Source organism: Nyctereutes procyonoides, unplaced genomic scaffold, assembly GCF_905146905.1.
Source record: "Nyctereutes procyonoides isolate TBG_1078 unplaced genomic scaffold, NYPRO_anot_genome, whole genome shotgun sequence".
NCBI lineage: Eukaryota > Metazoa > Chordata > Mammalia > Carnivora > Canidae > Nyctereutes > Nyctereutes procyonoides.
In genome coordinates, this window is record NW_026575034.1 from 3,407,134 (window position 1) to 3,434,014 (window position 26,881).

General features: G+C 42.9%; 2 protein-coding genes across 7 annotated transcripts in view; one reads left to right on the forward strand and one right to left on the reverse strand.

Moving 5' to 3' along the window:
* The window catches only part of ANO3 (anoctamin 3), a 372,459-nt gene that overhangs the window by 42,497 nt on the left and 303,081 nt on the right, over positions 1–26,881 (reverse strand). The gene's annotated exons all lie outside the window — the stretch shown is intronic.
* On the forward strand, positions 14,570–26,677 carry MUC15 (mucin 15, cell surface associated). 3 transcript variants are annotated; one of them, XM_055317546.1, is made up of 5 exons: positions 14,683–14,758; positions 19,590–19,751; positions 20,880–21,610; positions 24,095–24,244; positions 26,100–26,677. In XM_055317546.1, exons 3-5 carry the CDS (start codon positions 20,917–20,919, stop codon positions 26,258–26,260), a joined length of 1,005 nt encoding a protein of 334 aa, XP_055173521.1. In that variant the 5' UTR covers positions 14,683–14,758; positions 19,590–19,751; positions 20,880–20,916; the 3' UTR covers positions 26,261–26,677. The 3 variants fall into 3 exon arrangements, with proteins under 3 accessions (XP_055173522.1, XP_055173523.1, XP_055173521.1); XM_055317547.1 differs by lacking the exon at positions 19,590–19,751 and having other exon boundaries at positions 14,570–14,758; XM_055317548.1 differs by lacking the exon at positions 19,590–19,751 and having other exon boundaries at positions 14,570–14,758; positions 26,196–26,677.

Genomic DNA, 26,881 nt, shown 5'->3' on the forward strand with positions numbered 1-26,881 from the left:
CTCGTCACACAGACAGTTTCGGGGCAGATGCAAACCCAAATTATGAACTTGGGGGATTAGACTGGACCTGAAGACTACGCTGAGCATTAAGGAGGCCTGCACAGCACCCTGACACAACGACATCAAGGAGCCATGGAAAGAGGAAATGGTTTTATATACAGCAAGACCTGACAAGCAGGGTGGAGCAGAAGCATCCAGTGGAAGTGGCCTCAAGGTCCTCTCGGGGGGGGGGGACACGTGTGGCCTCGCATAAATGCAGTAGGAAAGGCTGGGCCTTACTCTGAACTGCTAAGTGCTCAGTGCATCTAAATGCACTCGAGTTCCAATAATTCATAATCACATAAACCACCACACTGCCCTGAGTCATCAGCAAGGTTTGTCCCACTGGCCCACCCTTTGTGCCCTAAATGGTAGTAGGTTGCAAGTGACAGAAATGTGAGATGGAGAGACTAAAGGCTTCAAGGCCCCAATTCAGTGACTCTGTTCTTCCAGAATCATTCTCTGAACTGGACCCCTTTCCTGGTGGCAGAGGATGAGAAAAGGGGTTGAGCTGGCCTCTAGTTCGGGACTGAAAGATGGAAATAGGAATTTCAAGAAGAAAGAGGAATCTTTGAAGGGCTCCATGAATCAATGACTTAAAAAAAAAAAAAAGGATGTCATAAATCATGAAAGTGACAAGCAAACTTTAGTCATTTTATTGTAATTGGTGGCGAAAAGTCTGGCATGAAGTAACGTGGAAGGACAGAGACACGATGGCTCAGGATGAGCAGGGTGACAGAGACCGTGAGATGGTAAAGAGGACGGGGGGCATATTAAACGGCCCTAATGCAAAAGTGAAAATGCTTTAAAAATGAAGGTGCACGGGCACTGAGGAGGGCACTCTATAGGATGAGCACTGGGTGTCATACTCTATGTTGGCAAATTGAATTTAAATAAAATAAAATAAAATTTTTAAAAACGGAAGACGTAGAGAGGGAAAGCCATTTCACTTAGAGGGATGTGTCACTATAAATAGGGGTGTAGGTGGGGTCATAGACATTTATAGTATATACTGAGTACAGAGTACAGGTGTCCACTTGTCGTGTATGCATGACAAGTAGCTGGGGGATCAGACGTGTGACAGCTATGCACGCGGGGCGCCCAGCTGCATATATGCCCAGGTGTCCATGCTAGCTGTCTGCGGAAACAGATCATGGAGCACTTGGATTCCCCACAAAGGACACGGTGATTGTACAAGAAATACAAGCCACCTACCTTCTTTTGACCTCTTCGTGTATGCGGTGAATCAACTCTTCCCCTTGGTCCGGTGAAACTGGGTTGGAGATGGGGTCGGAGGACAAGAGGCCTGCACTGGGGAGGAGCATTTTGATATCGGGGGAAAGCCAGCTTTCACAATGAGTCACGGAGGTGAGAGGACTATGCTGGAAAAGCTGAGGATGACACTGCACACTTCTGTCCCTTGGCAACTGTACATTGTATTTGTTTTCTTACTCCTGCCTCTCAGACTACAAAAGATGAGTTTGAGACATCTTGCTATGCTGGGTATCAAGGGAATTATCTATAAACATCAGGACCATGTTAGGCCTTAGAAGTCAAGATGAAGGGGCTTCTTTCTTGCCATAGATAGAACAACAAAGATGCACGTGTTGCATCTTGAACTTCCATTTATTATAGTCTACTTCTTTTTTTTTTAAAGATTTTATTTATTTATTCATGAGACATGAAAGAGAGAGAGGAGAGACACAGGCGGGGGGAGAAGCAGGCTCTGTACAGGGATCCCAATGTGGAACTCGATCCCAGGACCCTGGAATCTGAGCCCAACGTAGATGCTCAACCACTGAGCCACCCAGGTTCCCCCCTCATGTCCATTTCCAATGGCTTTTCTACGTGATCCAAAGTCAACAGCACAGAGTGACCAAATCATAAAGTTATGCATCTCAAAGAGGTTAAACTTTTTTTTTTTTTTTTTTTTTTTTTTTTTTTTTTTTTTAGTAAGCTCTGTGCCCAGTGTGGAGCCCAATAATACAGGGCTTGAACTCATGACCCTGAGACTGAGACCTGAGCCAAGATCAAGAGTCAGAAGCTTAACTGACTGAACCACCCAGGCGCCCCTCAAAGAGGTTAGATTCTATATGTAGTTTGTTCCAAGTTATTCTTCTTTTTTTAAAAGATTTTATTTATTTATTTGAGAGAGAAAGAACACACACAAGAAGGGGGAGGGGGCAGAGGGAGAGGGAGAAGCAGACTCCCCACTGAGCAGGGAGCCCGATGCAGGACTCGATCCCAGGACCCCGGGAACGTGATCTGAGCTGAAGGCAGACACTCAACCGACGGAGCCACCCAGGCGCCCCCAAATTATTTATTTCAAATGTATAGATAACAAGGCCCCGAGTGGTTGATAAGCAACACTGGCCTTCTAGAAACCTGCCAAAGCATCTACCACACTTCACCTCACTTTTCTCCTGCATTTGCTTTGTCCTGCCCTTGAAGTTAGGTTTTGAAGTTAGGTTCTCCTTTGTTTTTAGTGCTTGGCACACCCACATAGTCAAGAACTGCTACGTCAAGCTGAATTATTGAGTGGGATCCCGTGAGGGGGCCTCTAACTCCTGGCCAAGTGCCCGCTAGAGGTGCACGACCATCGCTTCAACGTCTTGACAGCGACGTTGCTGACCACCGCAGGGTGGGGCTCCTGGGGGTGGGGCAGGGGAAGCAGAGCAATGCCAGACCCAAATGGAGTTAATATGTCTGAATTCGGAGAACAGAAGGGAAGTCCAAGTATTGTTTTCACCCGAAGACATGAAGATGTAAAGCCTCCTTGGAAGAAGACCCGGCTGAAACAACAGTTTGTGGGAGGATGGCCTCTGCGATTGCCAGCGCAGGGAACACCCAAGCACCACCAGAGACTTTCTTCCATCCCCCAGATTTATTTTCAGCAACGTCCTGAAGCATAATGTGCCTTTGCCCACACAGTGTTGCAACCTCACTCTGCGTGAGGTAGAAACAGAAACCCCACAGAACAGGTCCTACGGTCGGCAGGAGGGCCGCCAACGTGGAACACTTGACGTTGCCCAGGGACAGCCACCTTCTTTCTTTCTTTTCTTCTTTTTTTTTTTTTGTTCTTCCCCATTAGCACCTTACAAAAATGTAATTAATGGAGTTCCTCCCCTCCATATAAAGCAGACTAACCAATATAAAAGGCTGAAAGATGAGTGAAGCCAGCGACAGATTTGGAGTATTTGGGCTGAAGGCTGCTTGACACAAGCGCCCCGGGAGCCGGTTAGTCCAGACTTGCCAGGCTTGTGAAATTTCCTCCTTGTCTAAGGACATGCAGTCTCTGTGGCGCTTGCCTTCCAGTTTCCCTCCTCTCCTTCCTCCCTAACCACATCCAACGGTAAGGTAAACAGCAGACATTTAGGTTCGAAATAGGCGGGAAGGCCAGCATTTGAACCCTAATTTGCTGAAAATCCTCACCAGTCCCTAAAATCAGGCTGGATAGTTTTTCCCCCTTGGGGAAATTCTTTTTTTTTTTTTTTTTTTTGAAATTCATTTAAAAGTAAGAAGCCACACAGAGACAGCATGACGTTATATTAGAATACAGTGAGAAGTCTCAGGACAATCTCGACCAGAGCAGACTCTGAACCTTGATGCGCAGAGTCCCTTGCAAGCGGACCCTTGTCACTCCCTGTGGCACTGGAGTCCGCTCAAATAAAAGCTTGTCAGCTTCTGCCAGGAATTTTTGTAAAATGTAACGTAGCCTTTTAAGCACAGGATTAGTTTTTCTGAGGCCCTTTCTTCAATCTTACCGTCCAACTATTTGACAGACTTAAGTTCTCTGAGTCCGTTGAACCTTTTCTGATTACAAATGTAGAAACACCAGTAAAAATAACTGGAGCAGCACCTTTGTCGGGTTCCCTTCCGAAGCACAGGGGCCTAGGAGCGCCTGTCCTAGAGGAGGGCTTCAGTACATGTACGCCGAGTGAATGAATTAAAACTATGAAGAAGAACCTCCGAGTCACCTACAATGTCCCCGTTGATAAACAGCTGTCATTATTAAGATGTTGCTAATTCCGTCCCAGGTTGTTCTTGAACAGCGCATTTAGGGCAGGTATGAGGCCGACGCTCAAGGGTACGGCCACACTGGTTGCTAATTCACGACTGAAAAAGGGAGTCCCTGGCTTGCCTTGCCCTGCCCCGCGCTGGTCTGTCCTTCCCAGGAAAGCTTCACCAGGACAGGGTGGATACCTGGATACCTGTCCCCATCACCCCTGAACAGCACGGCCTCCCACCAAGTGCTCCAAAACTAGGGCTGCGTTCCTTCCGACCGGCCGGTGCCAGGGCCCTGACCACTGCCAAATGTGGGCCCTTCCGCCTTGGAGGCCGCCCTCTGGGAGTGGGTGCGGGCCCATGACACCCGTACTTGGCACCACAGGTGAGTGGCAGCCGCTATCAAGGAAACGACTAGCTTCGCTTTTATAATAAACACAATACAACTTACCTCCTTGATCAAGTCACAGCGATCCTCAAAAAAACAAAACAAAACATAACAACAAAGCAAAACAAAACATTTAGGAAAGGCAGTGCGCTGCTGGAAGAAGAACATGGCTTGGCGTAGGAATGTTCTGGGTTTGAAAGCTGCCTAAACCTTTCCTAATCGGGTGACAAATGCCTTGACTAAAGTCTACGTAATGAGAACCCTCCAGTTTCACAACGTACAGCGACAAGAGTAAAATCATCTTTATAGGGGCATTGAGTGAATTAAGTGAGGTGCAGTTTGTAAGTGGTCTAATGCTTAATTCATTATAATATAATAAATTATATTATGACAGTATAACAAATTACAATAACCTGTTTTTTTTTCTGACATTCTGTTCGTTGTTGTACGTAGGAAACTTTATATAGACAAAGTTCTTGGTTTCTGCTGCATAAGAGATACACAATATAAAATATACTTCATAAAATTTAAACATATTGTATATCTTCCTGCAGGAAAAAGAAATCTATTGACATTTATTCATATTTTAATTGTTCCACAAATTCAGTATTGCTCAGTTTCTGCATACTTTCTTCTGCCCATAACCTAGCCAATGATTTAGGTTGTCCTTTTCCCTTCTTTTGTATTTAAGGTCGTAAAACTGCTTCTAAAGTAAATAATTCGATTCAGAGCTTACTGTTTTTGAGAGCACAGTTGTCTATTCCTACCGAAAGTGGTGAAAATGAGTGAGAGAAGCAGAAAAGCAGAAAAAAGGTGAAAATGAGTTGCATCATATTCCTGAAGAAGAAGAAGAGAACGAGCCTTTACTGTGCACCTACAACATCCCAGACTTTGTTCTAGTTATTTCTAACAGTATCATTTCCACAACAATCCAGGTAAAATACAAGATTATTAATCTCATTCAGTTGATACGCAAATTGAAGGTCTTGGAGATTAAATAACCTGAGGAAGATATTTGGCTGAAATTCAAATCCAGATCCAAATGCTGACCTTTTTCTGTGCCCCCACCCCCCCCAAAAAAAGAATTACTCCTAATGTGGTTTGGGATAGAACTTTCCGAGCTATATAATTTGCAATGTCTTTCCGGGAAGAAATTAACATCACAGATGAAATGTTTAAGCATCTTTCTTTCTTTCTTTCTTTCTTTCTTTCTTTCTTTCTTTCTTTCTTTCTTTCTTTCTTTCTTTTTCTTTCTTTCTTCTTTCTTTCTTTCTTTCTTTTTCTCTTTCTTCTTTCTTTCTTTCTTTCTTTCTTTCTTTCTTTCTTTCTTTCTTTCTTTTTCTTTCTCTTTCTTTCTTTCTTTCTTCTTTCTTCTTCCTTCTTTCTTCTTCCTTCTTTCTTTTTCTTTCTTCTCATATTTCTAAAAGACCTAAATGAGATTGAGAACTTCTGGGCGGTTTGGCTGCTTGTCCATTCAGTGCATCAACAGTCTAAAGTTCTTTGACCATAAATCTTTTCTGTTTTTGTTGTTGTTTGGCGTCTAAAAATGATTATCAACCACTCTATTAACACTGCCTCTACCAAGACAGAAATCTTTGCATAGATTTTTTTTTAAAGATTTTATTTATTTATTCATGAGAGACACACAGAGAGGGAGAAGCAGGCTCCATGCAGGGAGCCCGATGTGGGACTAGATCCCAGGACTCCGGGGTCATGGCCTGAGCCAAAGGCAGATGCTCAACCATTGAGCCACCCAGGCATCCCTGCATTGATCACTTAAAGGAATTTTCCTCTGCAGTAAAATTCTAATAAAATTTGATACATGCTTATAACTTAATTGTCTGAAAACAGTATTTTTTTTATTAGATCAGTATATCTGAATTTGTGGAGACAGACATGCAGCAGCCAATGTAATGCTTCTTGGTCCACAATTCAAGGGAATATTTACTTTGTCAAGAAAGATTGAATTGCGTATGTGTGTAGTTTTGATGTGTCTAAAAGCTGTGTGCACACAGCCAGAACCTCTGACCTCCTCAACACTGGGTGGTTGGCTGGCCCTGAGTGTTCTTGACAGCTGACTAATCGAGTGTTGAGTCAGGGATACGTTTAGTTTGCATTTAGGAAGATCCATCTATGTGGGTTTGCAGACACTTTCACAAGTTGTTCGATAAATATGGACTGTCTTCCTATAGCCACGAATTCTGAGGACACCCCTTTTACTTCATATGCAGACTCTTTCAGGTGCCAGACCAGGGATTGTAGAAAGAGATGGCATGTTCTGTGGTCTCCAGCACCCATAAAGCAAGAGAAATAAGATCTGTAGTACAGGAGCCAGACGCGACTCTATAGAAAATTATTGTCAAGACATCAAGTCGTCAGGCGCCTGGGTGGCTCAGTCGGTTAAGCATCCGTCTCTTGATTTCGGCTCAGTCATGATCTCAGGGTCATGAAGTTAAGCCCCGCTCAGGCCTCACTCTCAAGGCAGAGCCGGCTTGAGATTCTCTCCCTCTCCCTCTGGCCCTCCTGTAACCTACTCAAATAAATCAATAAAATCTTAAAAAAAATAATTTCAACTCATATGTGAGACACATCAGAGATCTTCTCAGATTTATATTGAAAATGTACAACATGGGGCACTTGGGTGGCTCAGTCAGTTAGGCATCTGCCTTTGGCTCGGGTCATGATCCTGGGGTATGGGATCGAGTCCTGTATCGGGCTCCTTGCTCAGCGGCGAGCCTGCTTCTCTCTCTCCCTCTGCCCCCCACTCGTGCTTTGCTCTCTTTCTCTCTCTCTGTCTTTGAAATAAATAAAGTCTTTTAAAAAATGCACACCACCACCACCAACAATGGATCATAAAGCTGAAATAAACTTTTCAAAACTGTCAATAAAAAAGAATTTCAATTAACCATGTTGGAGGAATAAGAAAGACAATTACTTTTCCCTACACTCTCCAAAACATTCTAATCTGGCACATTAAAAGGTAATTTCATAAAACACAGAAATGTAGGACAAAAAGCACTACAGCAATATGGATGGCAGGCAGTTTAGCTAATTAAAATATTGTTACTTTTCTGGATTTTGATTTTATGTATTGGGAAATTTTTAAACCTTGTAAATTTGTGATCTTTCCCAGTTTGTTTACTTTCGTTCCTCATTTTCCTATTCATATTTTTGTGGCTTCCAAAATTGTGTGTCTCCTTCCCATGATCAGCTGTCATGTGTCACACACACGTGTCAGCCATTCTGCTCAATGTTTCACACATTAATGCTTAATGTTCACTCATTAGATCCTCACAACAGCTCCATGTTCAAGAAATGATTTTTTTTTAATTGCTATTTCACTGGTAATGATACCAAAGTCCAAGAACAAATGTTTCCTGCCCCAGATGAATTTGACCGCACACCCCTGGTCACTCCGACTCCTAAGGCAGGGCTACTGGTTTCAAATACTTATTCAAAGGAGGGTTTCCCAATAAGCCTAAGTGTCCTTCTTTAAGGAATCCGTCCGGATTTGGTACCAAAATTTCTTTCTTTTTCTATGGCTTAGAGCTTCTAGGAACTGTCAGCTTAGTTAAACATAACATGTTTTCTTTGTTCTCTCTAAAGTCTTTAAGGTGCTTAGCGTCCTTTAAATGGATGAGAAAGCCACTTGTCATTGTTATTTGCAGTCTGTGAACCCGATTTCAAAATCCCCTTCAGGTCATGGATAAGTTTCCTTTCTCTTCTGTCCTGGGTTCTGAGCCAAGAAACAAATCAAGAACCTTCTTCAGGGTGTACAGACTGCCTCCACCTCCAGCCTCGGCATCCTGTCCTCTCCTCACTCTGCCCCTTGCAAGGTCGTAGCAAACAAACTGTGTTTGTAGCTATTCTAACTTTCTAACCAGAAAAAAAAAATAGAGATGTCAGGATTTTCTAATGATCTGCCTTAATACTTTTTTTTGGGGGGGAAAGCATTAATAAAGCAATCTTTCCCTCAAGGTGACACAATAAGCTATATTATCGATCTGCCGGTTTTGACATTTTATTATATCTGTGCCTCGCTGTAACTTCATCAAGTTGCTATGAAAATAAATTGCAGAGCTGATGAGCTGAGCAGTGGACCTCTAAAGAGATTACACTGGGGACTGGAATTAGGGCTCTCAAAGGAGGAGACCTGTAGCCGTTGCCCCATCACACAGAAGGAATCTGCGGTGCGGCCCTGCTGCACCAGAGTGCCATGGCCTTGCTAAGGAGGGCGCTAGTATTATCCAGCAGGTTGCCACTTGCCAGGCTCGACAGTTGTTGTGGGTGCCAGGAATCGGAGGAGGCCTCGCTTCAGGATTCTTCTGTGAGCAGCAGTCTAGAGGGAGCCCAGAGCTCCCACCTTAGCAAGATGCCCTCACGGCCGCATCCAAAGCACGCACACCAGTTCCTCCTGTTATTACTCACAGCTGGGTCCATCAGGGCTAGGTCATGGAGCTCCTTTTATTTTATTTTTTTTAAGATTTTATTAATTTATTCATGAGACATGAGAGAGAGAGGCAGAGACACAGGCACAGGGAGAAGCAGGCTCCTGGCAGGGAGCCCGACGTGGGACTCGATCCCAGGACCCCAGGATCACGCCCTGGGCTGAAGGCAGCGCTAAACCACTGAGCCTTAGTTCTGTTCATAGCAGCTCTTTTGAGAAGACCAGGATTTCCAGATCATCCCTTAACCCTTTTGATCCTCTAGTTTCAGGGAAACAGATGGCCCTTGTGAGCATCCCCCTCTCTTTCCTCATACTTGGGGATACTTTCACTGTATCTCTTGCGCTCAGTCATCAGCTGCAATTTATGTCGCGGGGCCCTCTTGCGCTAACTGAAAGCTGGGATGGCCCCGAGACCCCAACTTCCACGTGGCATTCTCAGGTAATAGCTCCTTGTCTCCCACGCCGATCTGGGCTGAAGATGAGGTGGCCAACTTCTGGCTCCTCATTGCCGCTCGAGACCTTTCCTCTCCCTCCTCATTCACAGATGTGGGTCTCACGTTGTCAGTCCGAACTTCCTGCTACCTGTCCTTGTGGAAGTCACCTACCACTCCCTGGGCTCTCTTCCCCGGCTTGGCCAAGATCTTTAAACCCTTAGCTTAGTGTTAACTCTTTTCAACACGATTCCTAAAACAATTCTTGGAAATTGCAGTAGATACAATCTTGCCAGGACCTCGGCTCTATCTTCAAAGTTGTCTCCTCCTACTCTATGTCACTCACCCACTCCCACAGCACACTTATGATCAATGACTGCACTGTCTAAAATCTTCGATTATCACCTCCATCCTTCTAGTTCACTCCCTATAAGCTCCAACAACTCCTTGACCCAGATTTTTCAATCCACTGACCCTTGACCAAGATTTTTCAATCCTCAACCCCATCATATTTTGACTGTCCTCTCATCCCCGGGGCTCTCACTCTCTTCTTTATGATTCTAATAATATTCACTCACCCGCACACATCCTCAGGGCTCTAGCTCGTCTCAGTTTGTTATAAACTCATAGTTTGAACATGACCCTAGGTAAAAACAACACTCCATCTACTGTCTGTCTGTACTCATACACGCCAACATCACTGGAGAAAAACACAGGGATGCTCGTGAGTTGATTTGTCTTAAATTAATGATTTGAGGGGACCTGTGCCATGCTGTCGCACCTTCTCTTTTCTCTTTTAACATCCAGTACATACACTCTCATCACTCCCAATTGCAGTTTTGCCGTCCACCTCATCATTAAGAGTAAAGTATCCAGAGGAAATTATCCCCCCCAACCGCACCTACCCACTTACACTGTGTGCCGTAGCACCTACACCCTCACCTGGTATAAGAGAATATTATGAACTCCTAGTTAAAATCAGCTCTTTTTGTCGTCTGGCCCCCATCCCTTATCTCCTGCTCAAGTAAACTGCTTAACGATGTACGTGTACAATCATACAAAGATGCCCAGGAAGTATCTTTAAGTGAAAAACAAAGCGGATTTCATATCAGAAGGAGCCATCAATTAGAAGAATATTCGAGGTAGAATAAAAGTGAGCTTGCAGATGTCTTATACTTAGTATATTCACTTTGGGGGGGGGTTATTGTTGGTTATATTATTTGCTTATATACCGCCTCACTCATTTAGTTTATTCACTTACACACTTACTGAGCATGTAGTCAGTAGAAGGAATTATTCTACCTCTGTGGAGAAAGCTTTCTTAATTGCTTTAAATTGCCAAAAATGTTTGCTTTCACAAGCTTTCTAGTACAGGAACAGACAATAAACAACAAAAATAAGGCGCAGGGTATGCTAAGTGATTTAACTGCTGTGGGTAAAATCATGCAGGGAAAGGAGGTTAAAACAGGTCAATAAAGGATGACTAGGGAAAGCGTCTCTGTTGGGGAAAAAATCAATTAAAATTGGAGAAGAATTATTTCACTTTTCATTCAATTGCTATTTACTGAGCAACTACTATGTGCCAAGGTATAGACACAAACTAATTCAATACAGGTGTTTCCACGCTTGGACTGGAGCCATTTCAATTTCTGTTCACAAAGATGCCAAAGCTTTCATTTCTATAATGTCTAAATAAAAATCATTATAGTTACCATATTATTATAGTTATTGAGCCCTACCAAGTGTCAAGCAACACAGAATGACTTTGCCTACCTTACCTCACTGTATATGTAAATATTTCCAAAAGACATAATTTCCAGTGCATTATTAAAAAATGGTATTTTAAAATATGACTCTCATATTAGTCTTTTATACTTATATCTTTTAAAAAATGTATTGCATAAACTCTTCTCTGTTGTAAAATTTCAATTGTTCCATTTTATCTTTAAATCTACTTCTGTTCTACCTCAGAATATTATCCTTTATATTTTATCTGGAAGTGTTTGTTATCTTGTCATACTTCCAACACCAACAAAAAAATTAGAATAGAAAACTATCTATGGTCATTTGAGGTCATTGAGAAAAAGATATAAATTAAAAATTTCTTGTAAACATGAGGCTTTTATTTTTTTAATTTAATTTAATTTTTTTAATTTATTTATGATAGTCACAGAGAGAGAGAGAGAGAGAGGCAGAGACATAGGCAGAGGGAGAAGCAGGCTCAATGCACCGGGAGCCCGACGGGGGATTCGATCCCAGGTCTCCAGGATCGTGCCCTGGGCCAAAGGCAGGTGCCAAACCGCTGCGCCACCCAGGGATCCCGAGGCTTTTATTTTAAAAAATAAAAATTTGGATTGAGTTATCATTATGATTAATTAGATAGAATTTATTCCAAAATTCAATGGATTTTAAACATGAAATCTAAGATCTTATTATGAACACATCTCTTGAGGATGTCAGCGGGCTTTCTGATTATTTTTCGATTGGTTCAGGTATCCATAGATACCTCTTACTTCTTCCCACAATGAGAGAGGCCTCAGCATCAGCTGTATGTTGATCTTCTGTCTTTATAAGGACATTTACTAAGCAAACGTGTTCATGTAAATGTGTAGCTAGGAATGCAACATGTGTTAGAGGGCTGTTGTTGAATTAAAGCTTGCATGTGATTTATCGTGTTTGTTAAATCAGGGTTTTACAACCTTCCTTGGCTCTCCGTTTATTTTGGCACGTGTGCAAGTATGTACACCTGCATACGTGTATGTGCTATGTCACAACTTCTACTTAAAAGAGGGCATTGTAGTAGAACGTCCTTAGCAACGAAATGGGGCACTTAATCTCTCCATAAACTTATTGTTAAATGAAGAAGGTCATATTGTAATATTACAATATGACATGATGTAGGAAAAAATATAAGCTTCTGTTAAGTAATTGTCAGCGTTCAGGAAAATGATCCCTCGATTTCTCTTCCAGCATAATATTGAAACAGATGGTATCAACTATAGGGAAGTTTTCCAGCTATCAAATTCCATTGTATTTCTAAAGAGTTTCATTATATCATCCTCAAATAATATTAACCATGATGCTATTTATTTTATTATTAATCAAATATTTGTTTCTTAGCGTACCCATGCTCCTGTGGGGAGACAAAACCTAAATCCAATTTATATCCTGTTTCGAACTCGGAACCTGCTGTTAATGGATTTCACTTATGGCAACAAATTCCCTACATGTGACGTCAGCATCAGGCATGTGACGCTAGAGGATTTGTATGAAAGGGATGCCATTTTGGATCCAGAACAATGTCTTAATTTTGTCGGAGGCATGGTCCCAAGCTGCATTCTGGTTCTATTTTCAGACCCACCAGTGACAACATAATGTAACTTCACGTTGTAGCAACTCCACTTGTTATCAGTTCCACCACTTTCGACAAAGAGAAGGTGTTTCTTCTTCCAATAAGTATTGTGAGACTTACTGGGTGTGAAGCCATGGGAGAGGGCCAGATGGAAGGTACCATCGTCGGGAGGTTCAAAGTAATCAGGCAGGCATTGCACCATGTGTCATCCCAGCTGGCCTGGCTGACGACATTGCCAGCCGATCGTCCCTTATCGTTGAGCTCCTCTGGAGAAACAAGGGACAGCATGGACTTGGTCCTACCTAGAACACCATCTATACCTGGGAATGTCTCCCTGAGACTTGTTTGTTTGGCAAGAAATTACTTTTTAACTCCAACTCAGGTGATTTCATAAGGATTTCTGATCACAGCTAAGTGAGCCAAGTAACCGCTGAGGCATTAAATGCATGCATGCTTCTGATTTTATGACTCTCCTTCTGGATGTGCTCAGGAGGGGGGTGAGTAGGGGTTATCTCTGGGGTCGTTTCTCATCAATTGGTGAAGGGGATTCTCAGGCCACAGGCAGAGTCTCCAGAAAAGAAGGCCGTGGGAGAGGAGCTTTGACTGATGCAGCAAAAGCAGAGGGTTGTAGCAGAAGCACCTGGTAATTTCCGCGCCTGGCATAGGCCGTAATTACTAGGGTCGAGTCAGAAAGTGGTAATGCTATTCATACACATATCTAGGAAAACCCCTCGGGGCCCAGCACACCCAGCCCTGCCAAGTCATGTTCAGATCTCTACGTAGACAGAAAATATTGTGTCAGCTGGATTTTTTTCCTAGTAACCGAAAATCTGAAAACAACTAACCGAGTTCCATCAAGCCTTTGCTCAGTAACCAACTGTTTGACTACAACCAACTTGCTTTTCATCGCCCCAGTGCAGATGCAGCTTAAATCTCCTTTGAGTAAACATTTTTTCCCCCCTAAGGGGTTGGCTTACTTTCTTAATCAAACTCTGAAGGGGCCTTTGGGCTTCAGAAAATCCAAAACTATAGCATTACCTTGTACTTTCCCAGGGCCAATTAACCAGGCACATTCTTTGCATTCAGTTTGAAGCTCCTGGACTTGAGCTACAGATTCGTTTCTCTCCCAGCAATGGGAAACCTCCCCCCTTGCAGGACAGAAACTAAGCCTGAACCTCAGCCGCGCTGAGCTGAACGGGCCTTGGCGCCAGGCCCCAAATTCTAGTGCGCAGAAGCTCCCAGAAAGGGCTCCCTTTCATAAGAAGCCTTGGAAGCAAGTGAAGGAAGCGTGCCAGGGTGGTCATCCAAGTCCGGCATCTGATCAGGCGTTCCCTGGGCACTTCTGAAACACTCCAGCGTCTACACTGAGAGCGAAAGCAGAGAGAGCCCAGCACGGATGCTGGTTCATCCAGAAGGCTCTCGGGCTTCCCCAGCTCCTGAGGGCAGCCAGGGCCCACCTGTGTCCAGCACCCCGTCGCAGCATCCCTGCAGGTGCCACCTGCGGGGGCCACCTGGTGGGCAGCGCGGGTGTCTGTGACGGTCCCGGGGCCCTGTCCTCGCAGCTGCCGCACATCGAGAATGACTCGGGGCTCACCCAGGGCGGCAGGTGCAGGGCAGGGGACACTTTGGTTTCTTCCCCTGCGAAGGGCGAATCTGGCACGTGCCACAGATTCCTGACACACCAGGTGACACTAGCAAAGGCTCTGTCCCCCCCCCATTCCATTTAGGGAGGGGCATGGATGCCCCTTGTTTTGCCGCTGCTCGAGGGATCCGGCCTGCCCCAGAGTCAAAACAACCAACCTATGAAACCTGGAGGGTTGGACTTCTTTTTTTTTTTTTTTTTTTTTTTTTAAGGTCTGAATGAGGTGATAGCTTCATGCTGCCAGCTGAGAAGCAGGTCGGTCAGGTTCCTGGTGCTCTATTACCCCAGCGGCTCGGCCAGCTGCGCCTCATTCTGCTGGTCGCACACTCTCGGGCTCAGGGGGACAGTCACACTTGACCCACCCGCTCCCTCCGAGCTCGGCAGGCTCGCTCGAGCCAGGACGCCGTCTGGGATATTGGGGTTCCTGCTTGGAGACAGCCTCCAGGACCTGGAGGTAAGTGTGGACTGGGTGCTGCGGGCTCCCCCACTTCTCCCCCCTCTCCCCTTTCCTCTGTTCCCTGCCTCCTCCTTCTGTACTTGCCACAGAGAATCAAAGCTGGCTCACCTGCACGGGGCAGTGTGGCAAGTGGCCACGGGGACCCCGACAAAGTGGGGAGCTGTTTCATCGGGGAGCCGCCTTCCCAGCGGGCACTTGCCCCAAGTGACCTAGCCTGATGGGTCATGGCCAGGTTCGCTCGATGATGAAACCAGCTTGAGAGTGAAAGACAAACTTTACCTAAAGTGTACATGACTACTGGAGAGAGCTGCCTCAGGTCAGATCTTAGGAACAGCATCGCGACGTTTAAAGTGGGGGTGCACAGGTACGACTTGATCACTGAGCTCTGAATCGTGCCTTCGGGCTTCGAGCTTCCTGCCAAGGTACTGGAATATGACAGGTCTTGAAAAATACTCTCTGAACACGATGGATCACAAGCTTCTATGCATCTTTTCCAAAGGTTTCATTAACCAGAAAACTGGCAAAGTGTCGTGTATGCATCCAGGTCACACAGCGTGGTACGTGTGCAGGCCAGGCACCGCCTGGGAGTCTGCGTGGCCACGGCAGGTGCCACGGAGCACACCTTATGCAAGGAAGGAAGGTGAAAATAAAGTTTCGTAAGATCATTTTCAGTTTGTGGCTACGTAAGACTCCTTTGATTAAAGGGGTGTTGAGTCACTGCTTAGCACTTTCTAGCAGATCCATTGAGGTATTTTTCACCAACGGTGGAATATAATAGGAGGCTCAGAACCCCAGGCTTGGGAATTTGGGTCCAGAATATTCTGGACACAGTCTTTCTTTCTGAGTCTCTGAGCCCGATGCTCTCCCACCTAATTATGTCAAAAAAAAAAAAAAAAAAAAGGTCACAAAACAAAACAAAAAAAAAGGACTGGAGTTCATGATGAACAATGCTCAAAGTAGCAGGGGCCATGACATTCTATGTACTTTTCCTGCATTTATGCATACCCCAGTCTTTTACTTAGAATTATGTTCACAAACTTGGAATTTGTTGTTGCTGGTTTTTGTATTTTTTTTTCCCCTGAAGGAAAGTACTGTTCTTATTTCCTTTTTAAGTCAAATGGAAGAGAACTGATATGCCTAAGGTCCTCAGGTCCAAGCCTCCTTTTGGGCCACTGAGTCTTTTCATCCTCTCAAGACCCTCTTATGAAGGAGACATTCCATGGTTCGTTATGTCCCTTACTGGGGCTCTTTCATTTCGGAAAAGCCAAATACTGTTCAAGGCTGTAAAGGCCACGCGAGAGTAGCACGCGGTGGCCTGCCTGGGGTGTCGGCTAATGTCACACCGGATCTCCTATGGCAAAGAGAAACAGTCCCCGACTGTCTAACCTGCAGCCCGAGATCTGTAATAGGAAACAAGCGAGTGCAACTGAGAGCAGCGCGGACTACGGACTGTTTAGTATTTCGCTGCAGCAACAGGTCTTTGCAGCCTCCCTTCAGTGTACCTGAACCAACGCTGTAATGCCCAGGGCTTGATGGACTTGCCAATAGCTCGCACGGTCCTTCCCCTGCGTAGGTTGATCACCTGTTCCAAGCCAGGCCGCCACATTATTTTTAAAGCTTGATATAAAATGCGACTGACTCGGGTACAGCAGGAAGGCTGGACAGAAGGATGACTTTGTGCACTTAGGGGGAAGCGAAGTCATGCACAGACTCTGGGGTTGCTCCCCTTCATGGCCATGCCTGTTTTTCTCTTCCCGACCTCTGCAGCCCGCATACGAAAGGCCTAACGTGAAACCACTTTCTGGTGCCAACACCAAAAACGCGACAAAATCGTGTTCGTTGGCTCTCTGCATATGGTAATCACTCAAGAAAAAAACCATAATGACCCATGTCACTCGCACCCTCTGAAAGCATATTCTAAAATTTGGTAGACACCAGAAACAATAAACGTGGTTCAATATACGCAGAAATGTCCAGAATCTGTGCTTAAAGTATCACCAAGTAGGTGGGAATCGTCCCCTCCCTCCTTTCTCTTCCCCTTCTAAGAATTCTAATCTGAGAAGCTCCCCAGGTTTGTAATGATCGTCGCCCTGCTCCGATGCCCTATTACTGCTCCCTGGGTGCCGCCCTAGGGGCCGGAAGGGCCAGGAAGAACCGGAGGGGACACGGTGCCCCCGGCTCTCCTGGCCGCCCCTCCGCCTGTGCACCTGTCCTTCCTCCCGCTTCCATCTGCTTCCACAGGGCAAGCTGGGTGACGATGCACCTGGGTGCACGCAGGCAGGCCCCCGTCGTCCAGCACAACTTTCCATCACAAAAACACAACATACTTTAGACACTGAAACTCCAGCGATGGAGAGAGGCCGGGAGGAGTGTTAAGGGAGAAAGAGCACAGATTTCCTTCATTGCCCTTCAGAGCTTCTGTGCCCCTTCCATGACCTCTGCAGCTTACGATGGGTTTTGATGGGTTTTGTTCCATTCGGAATGGGATTGGACTTGACCAGAATTTCCCAGTCCTTGCCCAGCAGAAGCCCCGGGCCTGGGGTTCTGAATAGTGGGTGGTTTCAATTCCTGGCTGCTTCCCTCCCTGTTAGATGAAGGGCCCTGAGCCAGAGGTGGCCCCTGCTTCTCTCCGAGGCGCAGAGGCCAAGCGGTCCCGGGAGGGCGGGAGCAAAGCCATGCTCACAAAGCCTCCCCCACAGCTCTATTATTTTTGGAATGGAGAGCACACGGTATTCACCTCGAGCATCGTTCTCTGCTCCCCCTCTCTGCTTTCCCTGGAGACAGATCACAGGCAGTAAGAGGAGGCCGGGCCCACTGGGGTGCTCATACCTTAGGTTTTCAAGTTACCATCAAGAGCTGGGTGAGGGGGACGGAGATCCCATTGGAGGTTCCGTGTTACAAAGTGAATCAGGAACAAAAACAACCTCTCTTTGCTGGCTCTCGGTACGTGGATTCTGGTTACGGGAAGGGAGTGAAAGCTCATGTAACACGAGAAAACTGGAACAGCTAAGGGTTGCTTGTTCCCCCTCCCGGTGACCACTTCACTAGGAAGCGAGGACAGCCACTAAGGGAAAGCCCATCCAAATGTGTAATGACGACACAATGGGTGGCCAAGTGCAATCCATAAATCTAATCAGATGATGGAATTAGCGTCAAAAAGGGCTGTGAACTCGCCAGAGTTCACAGAAGGGGGCTTCTGAGAAGACACCTGCCAGCGTTGTTAAGCTGGGTGAGTCGTCAGCCTGATACTGTGTCGTGAGCTGCACGTCCTGGGGACGATAGCCTCGGATTTGTTACTGTGCGAACTAAGCACGACAGGTGTCCACCTAGAATCATAGACAATTGTCGGGATTTTCTGAAATTGGGATAAAGGTGCATCTAGTGTGTCTGAGGGGCACGTACGGTAGAAGGCCTGCTTTTTCCATGGGTTTAAAATATTGGTGTTCTAAACTGCTTTGGGTTTTGGGTAAAATAGCAAAGTTTGGAGAAGCTGTACTAAAAACAAGTGTTGGTGGGAAGAAGTTCTAAGAAGCACCTAAGTTCTATATGCTCTCGTAACCAATTTCTGCATTCCTTTGAAATTTCCGTTACACGGATGAATGATGAAGCTTTAATGCCTCTCAGTCACCACTCTGAGTCCTAGGACACTTTTCCTTAAGCCCTATTTTTTTATTTTAGAGAGCGGCGGGCCGGGGGCAGGGGCGAGAGTCCCAGGCTGACTCTGCCTGAGCCAGAGGCCTGTGTGGGGCTCCATCCCACCACCCTGACATCACCCTCCCATCCCCCAAGCCAAGGGTCGTAGGCTTCACTCCTGGCCTCACATCATGGACAGTTTTAATGCTCCATTTAGCTCTGTGTGAAACAGGATGGATCATCCCTTCCTCATGGTCTGTTTGATTGTTTTTGGTAAGAATTAAGTGAGAAAACGCGTGAAGCGTCTGATGTGACAAAAGCAGAGGAGTGATGTTTTCCAGGTGTGGTAATGAGTTTCAGGATCTCACTCCCATTTTCTTGGCTATCAGGGAAAAGTGAATGACATATAAACACACAATATCACAAATACAAACACCTGTGTGGTTTCTACAAGATCAAGAAACAGTATCAGTGGTGTGTGGGGTGGGGTGGGGGGTCAAGGGGTGGAGGGACTTCCAGGGAATGTAAAATGCTTTTTAGAACTTCTTCCCACCATTTTAGAGGAAGAGGGAGGGACAGAAGGATGGAATCTTCCAGGGGACTCCTCACTGAGGGCGGAGCCGGAGGCAGAGCTCGTTCTCAGGACCCATGAGGCCATGACCTGAGCCAAAACCAAGAGCTAGACGCCCAACCCCATGAGCCACCAAGGTGACCCCGCCTTGCTTTTTAAGTAGAGTTTTTTAAAGTGATAAGCATAGGACACGGGATGTATTATATTTCTAAAAGCTTCTGAAGGAAATCTATATCAGGATGTATTATAAATATATTTAAGTTGTCCCCCTATATAAGATACCATTAAGCAGGGAGGGGGCACTTAAATCCAAAAGAAAATCAGAGGGATTATTTAGAGGCCCCCCAGACTCTAATGAAAAATCATCAAGGTTGAACATAATTGTAAACACTTCCGGGAGAGCTTTTAAGAAACGCCAGATATTACTGGATCTTAAAAATAGCAAGCGCACATCCCCCCTTTTCTTAGTCATTCTGGAATCTTTTAAGAAAAAATAAGTTCTAAGATCCAATTCAAAGAACAGAACATCAATTTTCAGGCTTTATTGTTTGAGGGGAATAGTCTAACATTGTTAAGAGGATATTTTTTATATCAAAGATGTTTCCAATGTTGGCATCCAACTAGGTTGAAGTCCACAGACTTGGACTGCAGGCTGCTCGTCCACCCACCAGCTATCATTACTAACCACTGTGAACCTCAGTCTCTTCCTTTGCAAACTGTAAGCAATCCCTTTGCAAGGGATCACCGTGAGGATCAAGTGAGATGACATCGCCAACTTTTTGAACTGTAAGACTCTTACAGAAATATTATTGTATTTTCATAATAAAAAATGGAGGTTAAGTCTATTAGCCGCTTACTTTGGGCCCGGTGTTGATTATAGTACTTCCACATCCGTCATTTCATTTAGTCCTCAGAACACTGAGAAGTGAGGACGTTTACGATGATGATGATGATGATGATGATAAAGCCACTGCTTATTATGATGATTATTTTCACAGTTATTCATTCAGAATTTTAATATAAGTCTCTAATTTTAAAATCTTTTCCCCACATCCTCCTACCTATGAATTGTGGCACTTCCCCATTTCAGAGGCATAATGATAATGCCTGGATTAAAGGTCTGGACCAGGAAGGGTTTCAACCCCAACTCTGCTACTATCTAGCTATGTCATTTTTTTCTACACATGCTCCCAGCCAGATGCTTCATTTATATAATAAGGGACTACATGGAAAGAGTATCCTGAAATCTGAGGGTCTTCTTGATTTTCCCCAATTTGGGATCAATAGGAAGAAGGGCATCATGAAAAATATTGTGAAAAAAGGGATGGTAATTTAAAATTCAAATAACTCAAATTAGGCACTAACAAAATGTCTTCAAGTGGAGGTCCTCACTGATTCACTTTAAAGTGGTATGTTTAGAGTATAACCGGCAAGATCATTCTCATAATAAATATTCCAAATTACATCTTTACAAAAAAAAAACATATTTTCTTAAACAGGTAAAATAAACCAACCAGCTCTACATGCCCTATATTTTATAATATCTTACTTAGCAATCCATATATAATATTTCACATATATATATATATATATGAAAAAATATGTATGTATGTCAACTTGTCCCAAGCTAAATGATCTTTGAAATAGCACAATAGTGGCATCTGGCTTGACAAAGTTTTTGCATGGCATTTCCTTAGAAGAAAGAAGAAATAAATGTCATATAGAAAATAGAATTCACTCTTGTTTTAGTATACAATCCAAAGAAAACAAACTTTTGGAATAAAGGTATGGTATTATCAATTCAGTATTATATCTCAAGATTTTTATCACTTTAAAGATGTAGATCCGCTTAAAAAAACTCACTACTTTAATAATTCAGATGTCTGTTCTTTTCTTTTTTTTTGTTGTTTTCAGATTCTCCTTAATAACACCAATACAAGAAAAGACTACAATGTTGACCTCAGTCAAAATTCTGTTGATTTCAAATTTGTTTAGTTTACTATTAATTGGAAGCCACGGGAAAGAAATTCTAAAAAAAACCACAACACAAAGCATTGCAGCAGGTTTAAAAACAATGGAAAATGAATCTGTTCCTTTGGAAAGTGATACAAATTCAAACTCAGATAAAGAAAATAAAGAAACCTCCAATCCCAAGGCAAGTAATTCCTCTCTTTGGGATCCATCAGATAAACACCATGGAACAACAGAAGTCTTCAACAATGCATCAACAAACAACTTTTCTGGGAATCTAAGACCCACGCCTATGTTTCCCACAGACCCTCCTCTGATCCATAGCTTTGTTTCTAAATTGCCTCGGAACTCGTCGATAGCAGATGAAAATCCTCCTCCAGTCTCAGCACCTCCCAATGCTACATCTGCTATGTCTTCAGAAAAGTCCACTTGGCCTTCAGCCAGTGATACCATGAAAACTCCTGACAACAGTTCCATTTCAGTTAGCATCCTCCCTGCAGCACCAAACACCATGACTGTGACCCCCATGGTAACAGAACCAGATGAGTGGCTCACCACATCCAATGATAGCTTCATAGGGTTCACCCCCTACCGAGAAACAACAACTCTACAGCCCACCTTAAAGTTTACCAATAATTCAAAAATCTTCTCAAACACATCAGACCCCCAAGAAGGTAAATATAAACGGATTTAACTTTCCTCTAGTGTGAAACTGCATCTTGAACTAAGTCATATAGATTACATCTAAGGAATGTGCTATATTAGGGAAAAAAAAAGGAAGAGACTACAGTAGCACAGGTGGTTCTCTCTTTCTGGGGGCAACCATGATATTCGGTGGAAATAGTGAAGGGATTCCGGGGCTTCAGGCAGCAGTAGTCATTACACTATAGAACGTGATGAGATGGCAGGACAAAATTAGAGGTGGGTTAGGTTGAGGTAGTGGTACAGTTTTGAGATACCAGGTAATGATTTTCATTGAATCTGAGAAAACTACCTGAAACGTCCCATGCTTTTAGGAATAATATGCAACTGAACTCCAAAAATACATGCATATGAAAACTGATTGAAATAAATGAATGTTTAAATTTCTGATGCCACATAGCAATCACAGGAAAACAGAACATGGATATATATTGTTTTAAATGTAAATAAACTCAACAAAAGGAAGTCCTCCTGGATTTTGAGTTTAGTACCTAATGAACACCATAAAAATGGAATATAGCTGTGAGTATCACAAGAAAAGTGTATTATAGGAAGATTTTATGTTTCATTTATGGATTATGTCAAGCTTTAAAACATAAAGCAGTAAATATCTCTAATATTTAATGAAAATTCATCTTTTTTTTTTTTTTAGGTCTACCCAAGTTCTTATTTCCCTGCAATTTTTTTTTTTAAGTTTTGGTTTAAATTCTAGTGAGTTAATATATAGTGTAACATTGGTTTCAGGAGTAGAATTTAGTGATTCATCACTTACATATAAGACCCCAGGGCCCATCACAACAAGTGGCCTCCTTAGTGCACATCACCCATCTAGCCTATTCCCCTACCTCCCTCCATCAGACTTGTTTGTTCTCTATCATAAAGTCTCTTATTGTTTGCGTCCCTCTTTTGCACCCCCTTCCCCTATGCTCATCTGTTTTTTTTTCTTGTATTCCACATATGAGTGAAATCATATGGTATTTGTTTTTCCCTGAAATCAAAAAAAAATACTTATTTCCTCCATGAAGTCAATGATTTCCAATCAACTTACTTCCAGATTATATTAATGATGTAAACACTAAATCATATATACAAATTCCTACTTGAAAGTTGTCAGTGTACAGGAAAAGTTTTAAATTCTGATACCTAGGCTTTACAATAACACTGCAGTACATTTTATGTACACCTACTTTCATTTTAGCTATAATTTTAACACATCCTTTCATTCAGACATACTCGGATACTACATCCGGAGGTTTTCTTTTTTTTTAGAGACAGAGAGAGCAAGAGAGGGGCAGGGCGAGCAGAAGGAAAGAGAATCTTAAGCAGGTTTCACACCCAGCATGGAGCCCCACATGGGGCTCAGTCTCATGACAATGAGATCATGACCTGAGCCAATATCGAGAGTCAGATGCTTAATTGACCGAACCACCTAGGAGACCCTATATCAGAAAGATTTTTAATAAATATTCTCTCTCTTTTGTCTCTCTAAACTCAATATACATATTAAGAATATTGAGCACTTACGGCCACCATTGCTCTTTAATCAAAAGGAAATTAGGTAACTTTGCTTTGCTTTCATTTTAGTAATAATTTTGCTGTTAAGCTTCCAATGTGTAGGTTATTTTTTTTATAAATGGAGTTTAATATAGAATTACAGACTTTATAAGATCCCTTTTCCACTTAATGAATAGCATGCTCATGAAATTTTTAAAAGACTGAAAATACACCACACTAAATATGAGTTCAGGGAGGATTGCGTAGTTTATTAATAACAAACTTAGTCTTCAAGTAAGGTACTTGGTTAAAGGGATGATAGAGTAAAATTTTGGACTCCTTTAAACCCAGAGCTATACCTCTGTTCTCAACGTGCGAGACACTGCAAACATCTTACTCTGGTCTACTTTTTGTGTCTAGAAATACCCTGTATCAGGATACACTGCTTTTCCCTTATAACACCTTTTTGGTTGGGATTTTGTGGATTCATTTTCTATCACCCACCACTCGCGTTTTACTTTTCAGTTATTATCGAAACAAGCTCATAGTTCATTGCATCATTAACATTCATTAGAGATTCAGGGTTGATTAAAAACTTAATATAGCACTTAATGTAGAAATTAGGTCTTAATGGAGCATACACATGGCATTTCAGTACTACTGTCGTTAATAGAAGAATAAGAGACAGTTCTAAAACTAAGAAGTATTTCAACGTAATTAAAAAATCGAAGTACGGTTTTATTGGGAGGCACATTTGCCAATATATCCCAAATGCTCAGTACTTCATAAAACACACACACACACACACACACACACACACACACACACATCACCATTATCTAATTTAAAAATACTGTTTAAATATTCTTTGTTATAAAGAAAGTCCAATGTGTATGTTTCTCTTCTTTGAAAGATTATTTTCTCTTTCTTTATCGGTTAATTATTTTTTCTTTGTTCTCTAGAGAATAAAAATACAGGAGTAGTATTTGGGGCCATTTTAGGTGCTATACTGGGTGCTTCATTGCTTAGTCTTGTTGGCTACTTGCTGTGTGGAAAGAGGAAAACGGATTCATTTTCCCATCGGCGACTTTATGATGACAGAAACGAACCAGGTAAAAACAACTTTTAGAACTTCACCTGCTCGCAGTGGTTTTAATTAAATGAGGGTGCTGATGTTCGCTACGTTATCTAGAAGGGATCTGGAGAGTCACATGATGGAAACAGACTAGAGATTTATTCTGATCTACTCTCTGTTTCTCAAAGAACATCACCAAAATAAGTATGGACCTGTGGGTGGAATTTTAAAACCAGTTGGAACTGTGGCTCATTGCATCACCATTAGTTTTAAATAAACTAGATCCCAGAACCTAAAACATGTCTCTAGAATTGGAAGATAATGGTGTGCTATGGAGGGAAAAGTGGCCAGTTTTGTTAGCAAGTAGCTGCTCAGCCATATTCTCTGCCATTGCTGGGTCTCTTAGCAGCAGTAGGTTGAACACTGACTTCCTCCAATTTGGAGTTCCTAAGGTTTACGCAGACACAGGAGCCCTCCGTCAATTGTCTCAACAAGTCCCTAAAACAGAATCTATAAGGAGTTGTGTATTTGGGTCTATAAAGTCACAATAGATCAGGAACTTTTCATTCATGTGATGGAAAGATCTATCTATGATATCTCTGAATAAGAAATGAATCTGCTAAGAATAAACAACTAGATTTGTTCTTAATAAATACCAATTAGAACAGAAATGAAATAATTTCATAGAATGGAATCATCATTTTTTTGTTTGTTTTTTGGATTCTTGCCATCATAAAAAAAATAGTCAAGAGCCCCTGGTACATCCTGTCAGTAAAGTCTTAATGATTTCACTAAATTCAGTTCATGACTGACATTACTCATCTTTGGAACCAAATCCACTGATTGTAAATTTAACTGAATTCTATTTTGGGGGGTTTCTAGCAATCCATATAAAATAAGAAGTGGCACTTTTCAAAATTAAAGGATAGGATTTCAAACAACAGGGGTTTCCAAACTTTTTTTTAAACCCTAGAATCTTTTCTTTGTCTGTAATCACAGGCAAAATCTCAGTCAATCAAACTGATACAGTCTAAGATGTTGTGATGAGGCATAAGGGAATAACTCAATCATACCACCTGTCTTCCTCCTTCCAGACAGCTTTGAGAAACCTCCCCCAAATCTCTAAGGTTTCTGGGCCCCCGGTCAATAAACAGAAGAATTCAAGAATAGGTAGGGTATGAGAATACCTAACTGAATAATTAAATCACTAATCTAATTAGTAATTAGTCACAGCTTTAGAATTTAGAGATACCAATTACGCACCAAGTTTTCTTTGAAGATCAATTCAAGATCTTTAAGGAAGTAATAATTGGCAGTTCGTTGAAATAGTAAAACAGAATCCTATACCATTAATCAAAGACCGTCAAGTGGATGGTAACTAGGATCCATCACGAGGAAACATAAGGTTTTACAGATTGTTTTCATCCATCTCCATCTTCCCTGGCTCAACCATAAAGACACTGATTGAAGATTCGTGCTCTTCAATTTTTAAAAGCTATTTTTTTACACCAGAAGTAAAAATTCTGGAGGTGTTGACAAGGCTCTGAGTTCACAAGATTCAAAAGTCAATGAGACACACGTCTGTCCTTCTCCACACAGAGTACGGCTCTGCTTTTGTTGTGACTTCTCCCTTAGTTCCTCTATTTTTGGTCCACCAGCAATGAAATCATTTTAGAAGTCAGACTGTTCTCTTAGTCTTAAAAGGAAATGTATCTTGAAAAATATATACTTATTTAAGACTTCAAGACCAGTCTCTGCAAAGCCCAGACAAAAGATGTCCTTACTCAGTTACTCATCTAGAACAATTCCTATAGTCTGGGCTATAGGATGCCTGCGCATGCATCTTCCAGACTGTCACCATAAGATAATTTTTTTTGTTGTTGCTTTTTTAGTTCTGCGATTAGACAATGCACCAGAACCTTATGACGCGAGTTTTGGGAATTCTAGTTATTACAACTCAACTGTGAATGATTCATCTGTGCCAGCAGGCCAAGAAAACGCACGTGACGGCATTCCTATGGATGACATACCTCAACTTCGTACCTCGGTATAGAACTAAGGGGAAAAAGGCTTCTGACGGCAAACGATCGCCTACATCCTAGGCTTTTCACAAACCCATCTTCCAAAAGCTGAAGCAAGATCACTGTCATGTGGCTGTGCCAAGGAGAACTATAAAAGTATGAGACTTAGTAGCAGACACGTAGAGGATAAATCATCTAAAAGGTTTCCTTTCTTACTGTTTTTGGCTGCGCTGAATCATCTATCGAGTAACCTCAATTTGTATTTTGGTCTCTTTTATTCTTAGTGGGAAATGTTTGTGGGATTCAGGTGAAACTAAAAGGCTTCACGGTGATTGCCCTGCCTGATGACTTAATTAACCCTGTTGTCCTAATTGCACCAAGATTGGCATTCTCTTGAGGGAAAACTGGAACAGTAATCTTTAAAAAAATTTTTTTTGACTTAAACAAGAGAGAGATTATATGGAGTTTCTGTTCCTGGGAAATCAAGGAAATGGGCGTGGGACATTTGTACTCTAGTCCATTTTACTTCCCTGTATCAGCAAGCACACACACGGTCAGCCCCTGGAAGTGCCAAGCTGGCAATGACTTTGCATCTAACAGGATAATGGTAGGAAAGCTGACTCTAACCAGGAAGGGCCTCACTTCTCTTCAAA

Coding starts and splice junctions, on each gene's coding strand:
- MUC15 (XM_055317547.1), top strand. CDS start 20,917: ATGTTGACCTCAGTCAAAATTCTGTTGATTTCAAATTTGTTTAGTTTA. Junction 21,611..24,094: donor CACATCAGACCCCCAAGAAG/GTAAATATAAAC, acceptor TTTGTTCTCTAG/AGAATAAAAATACAGGAGTA. Junction 24,245..26,099: donor TGATGACAGAAACGAACCAG/GTAAAAACAACT, acceptor TTGCTTTTTTAG/TTCTGCGATTAGACAATGCA.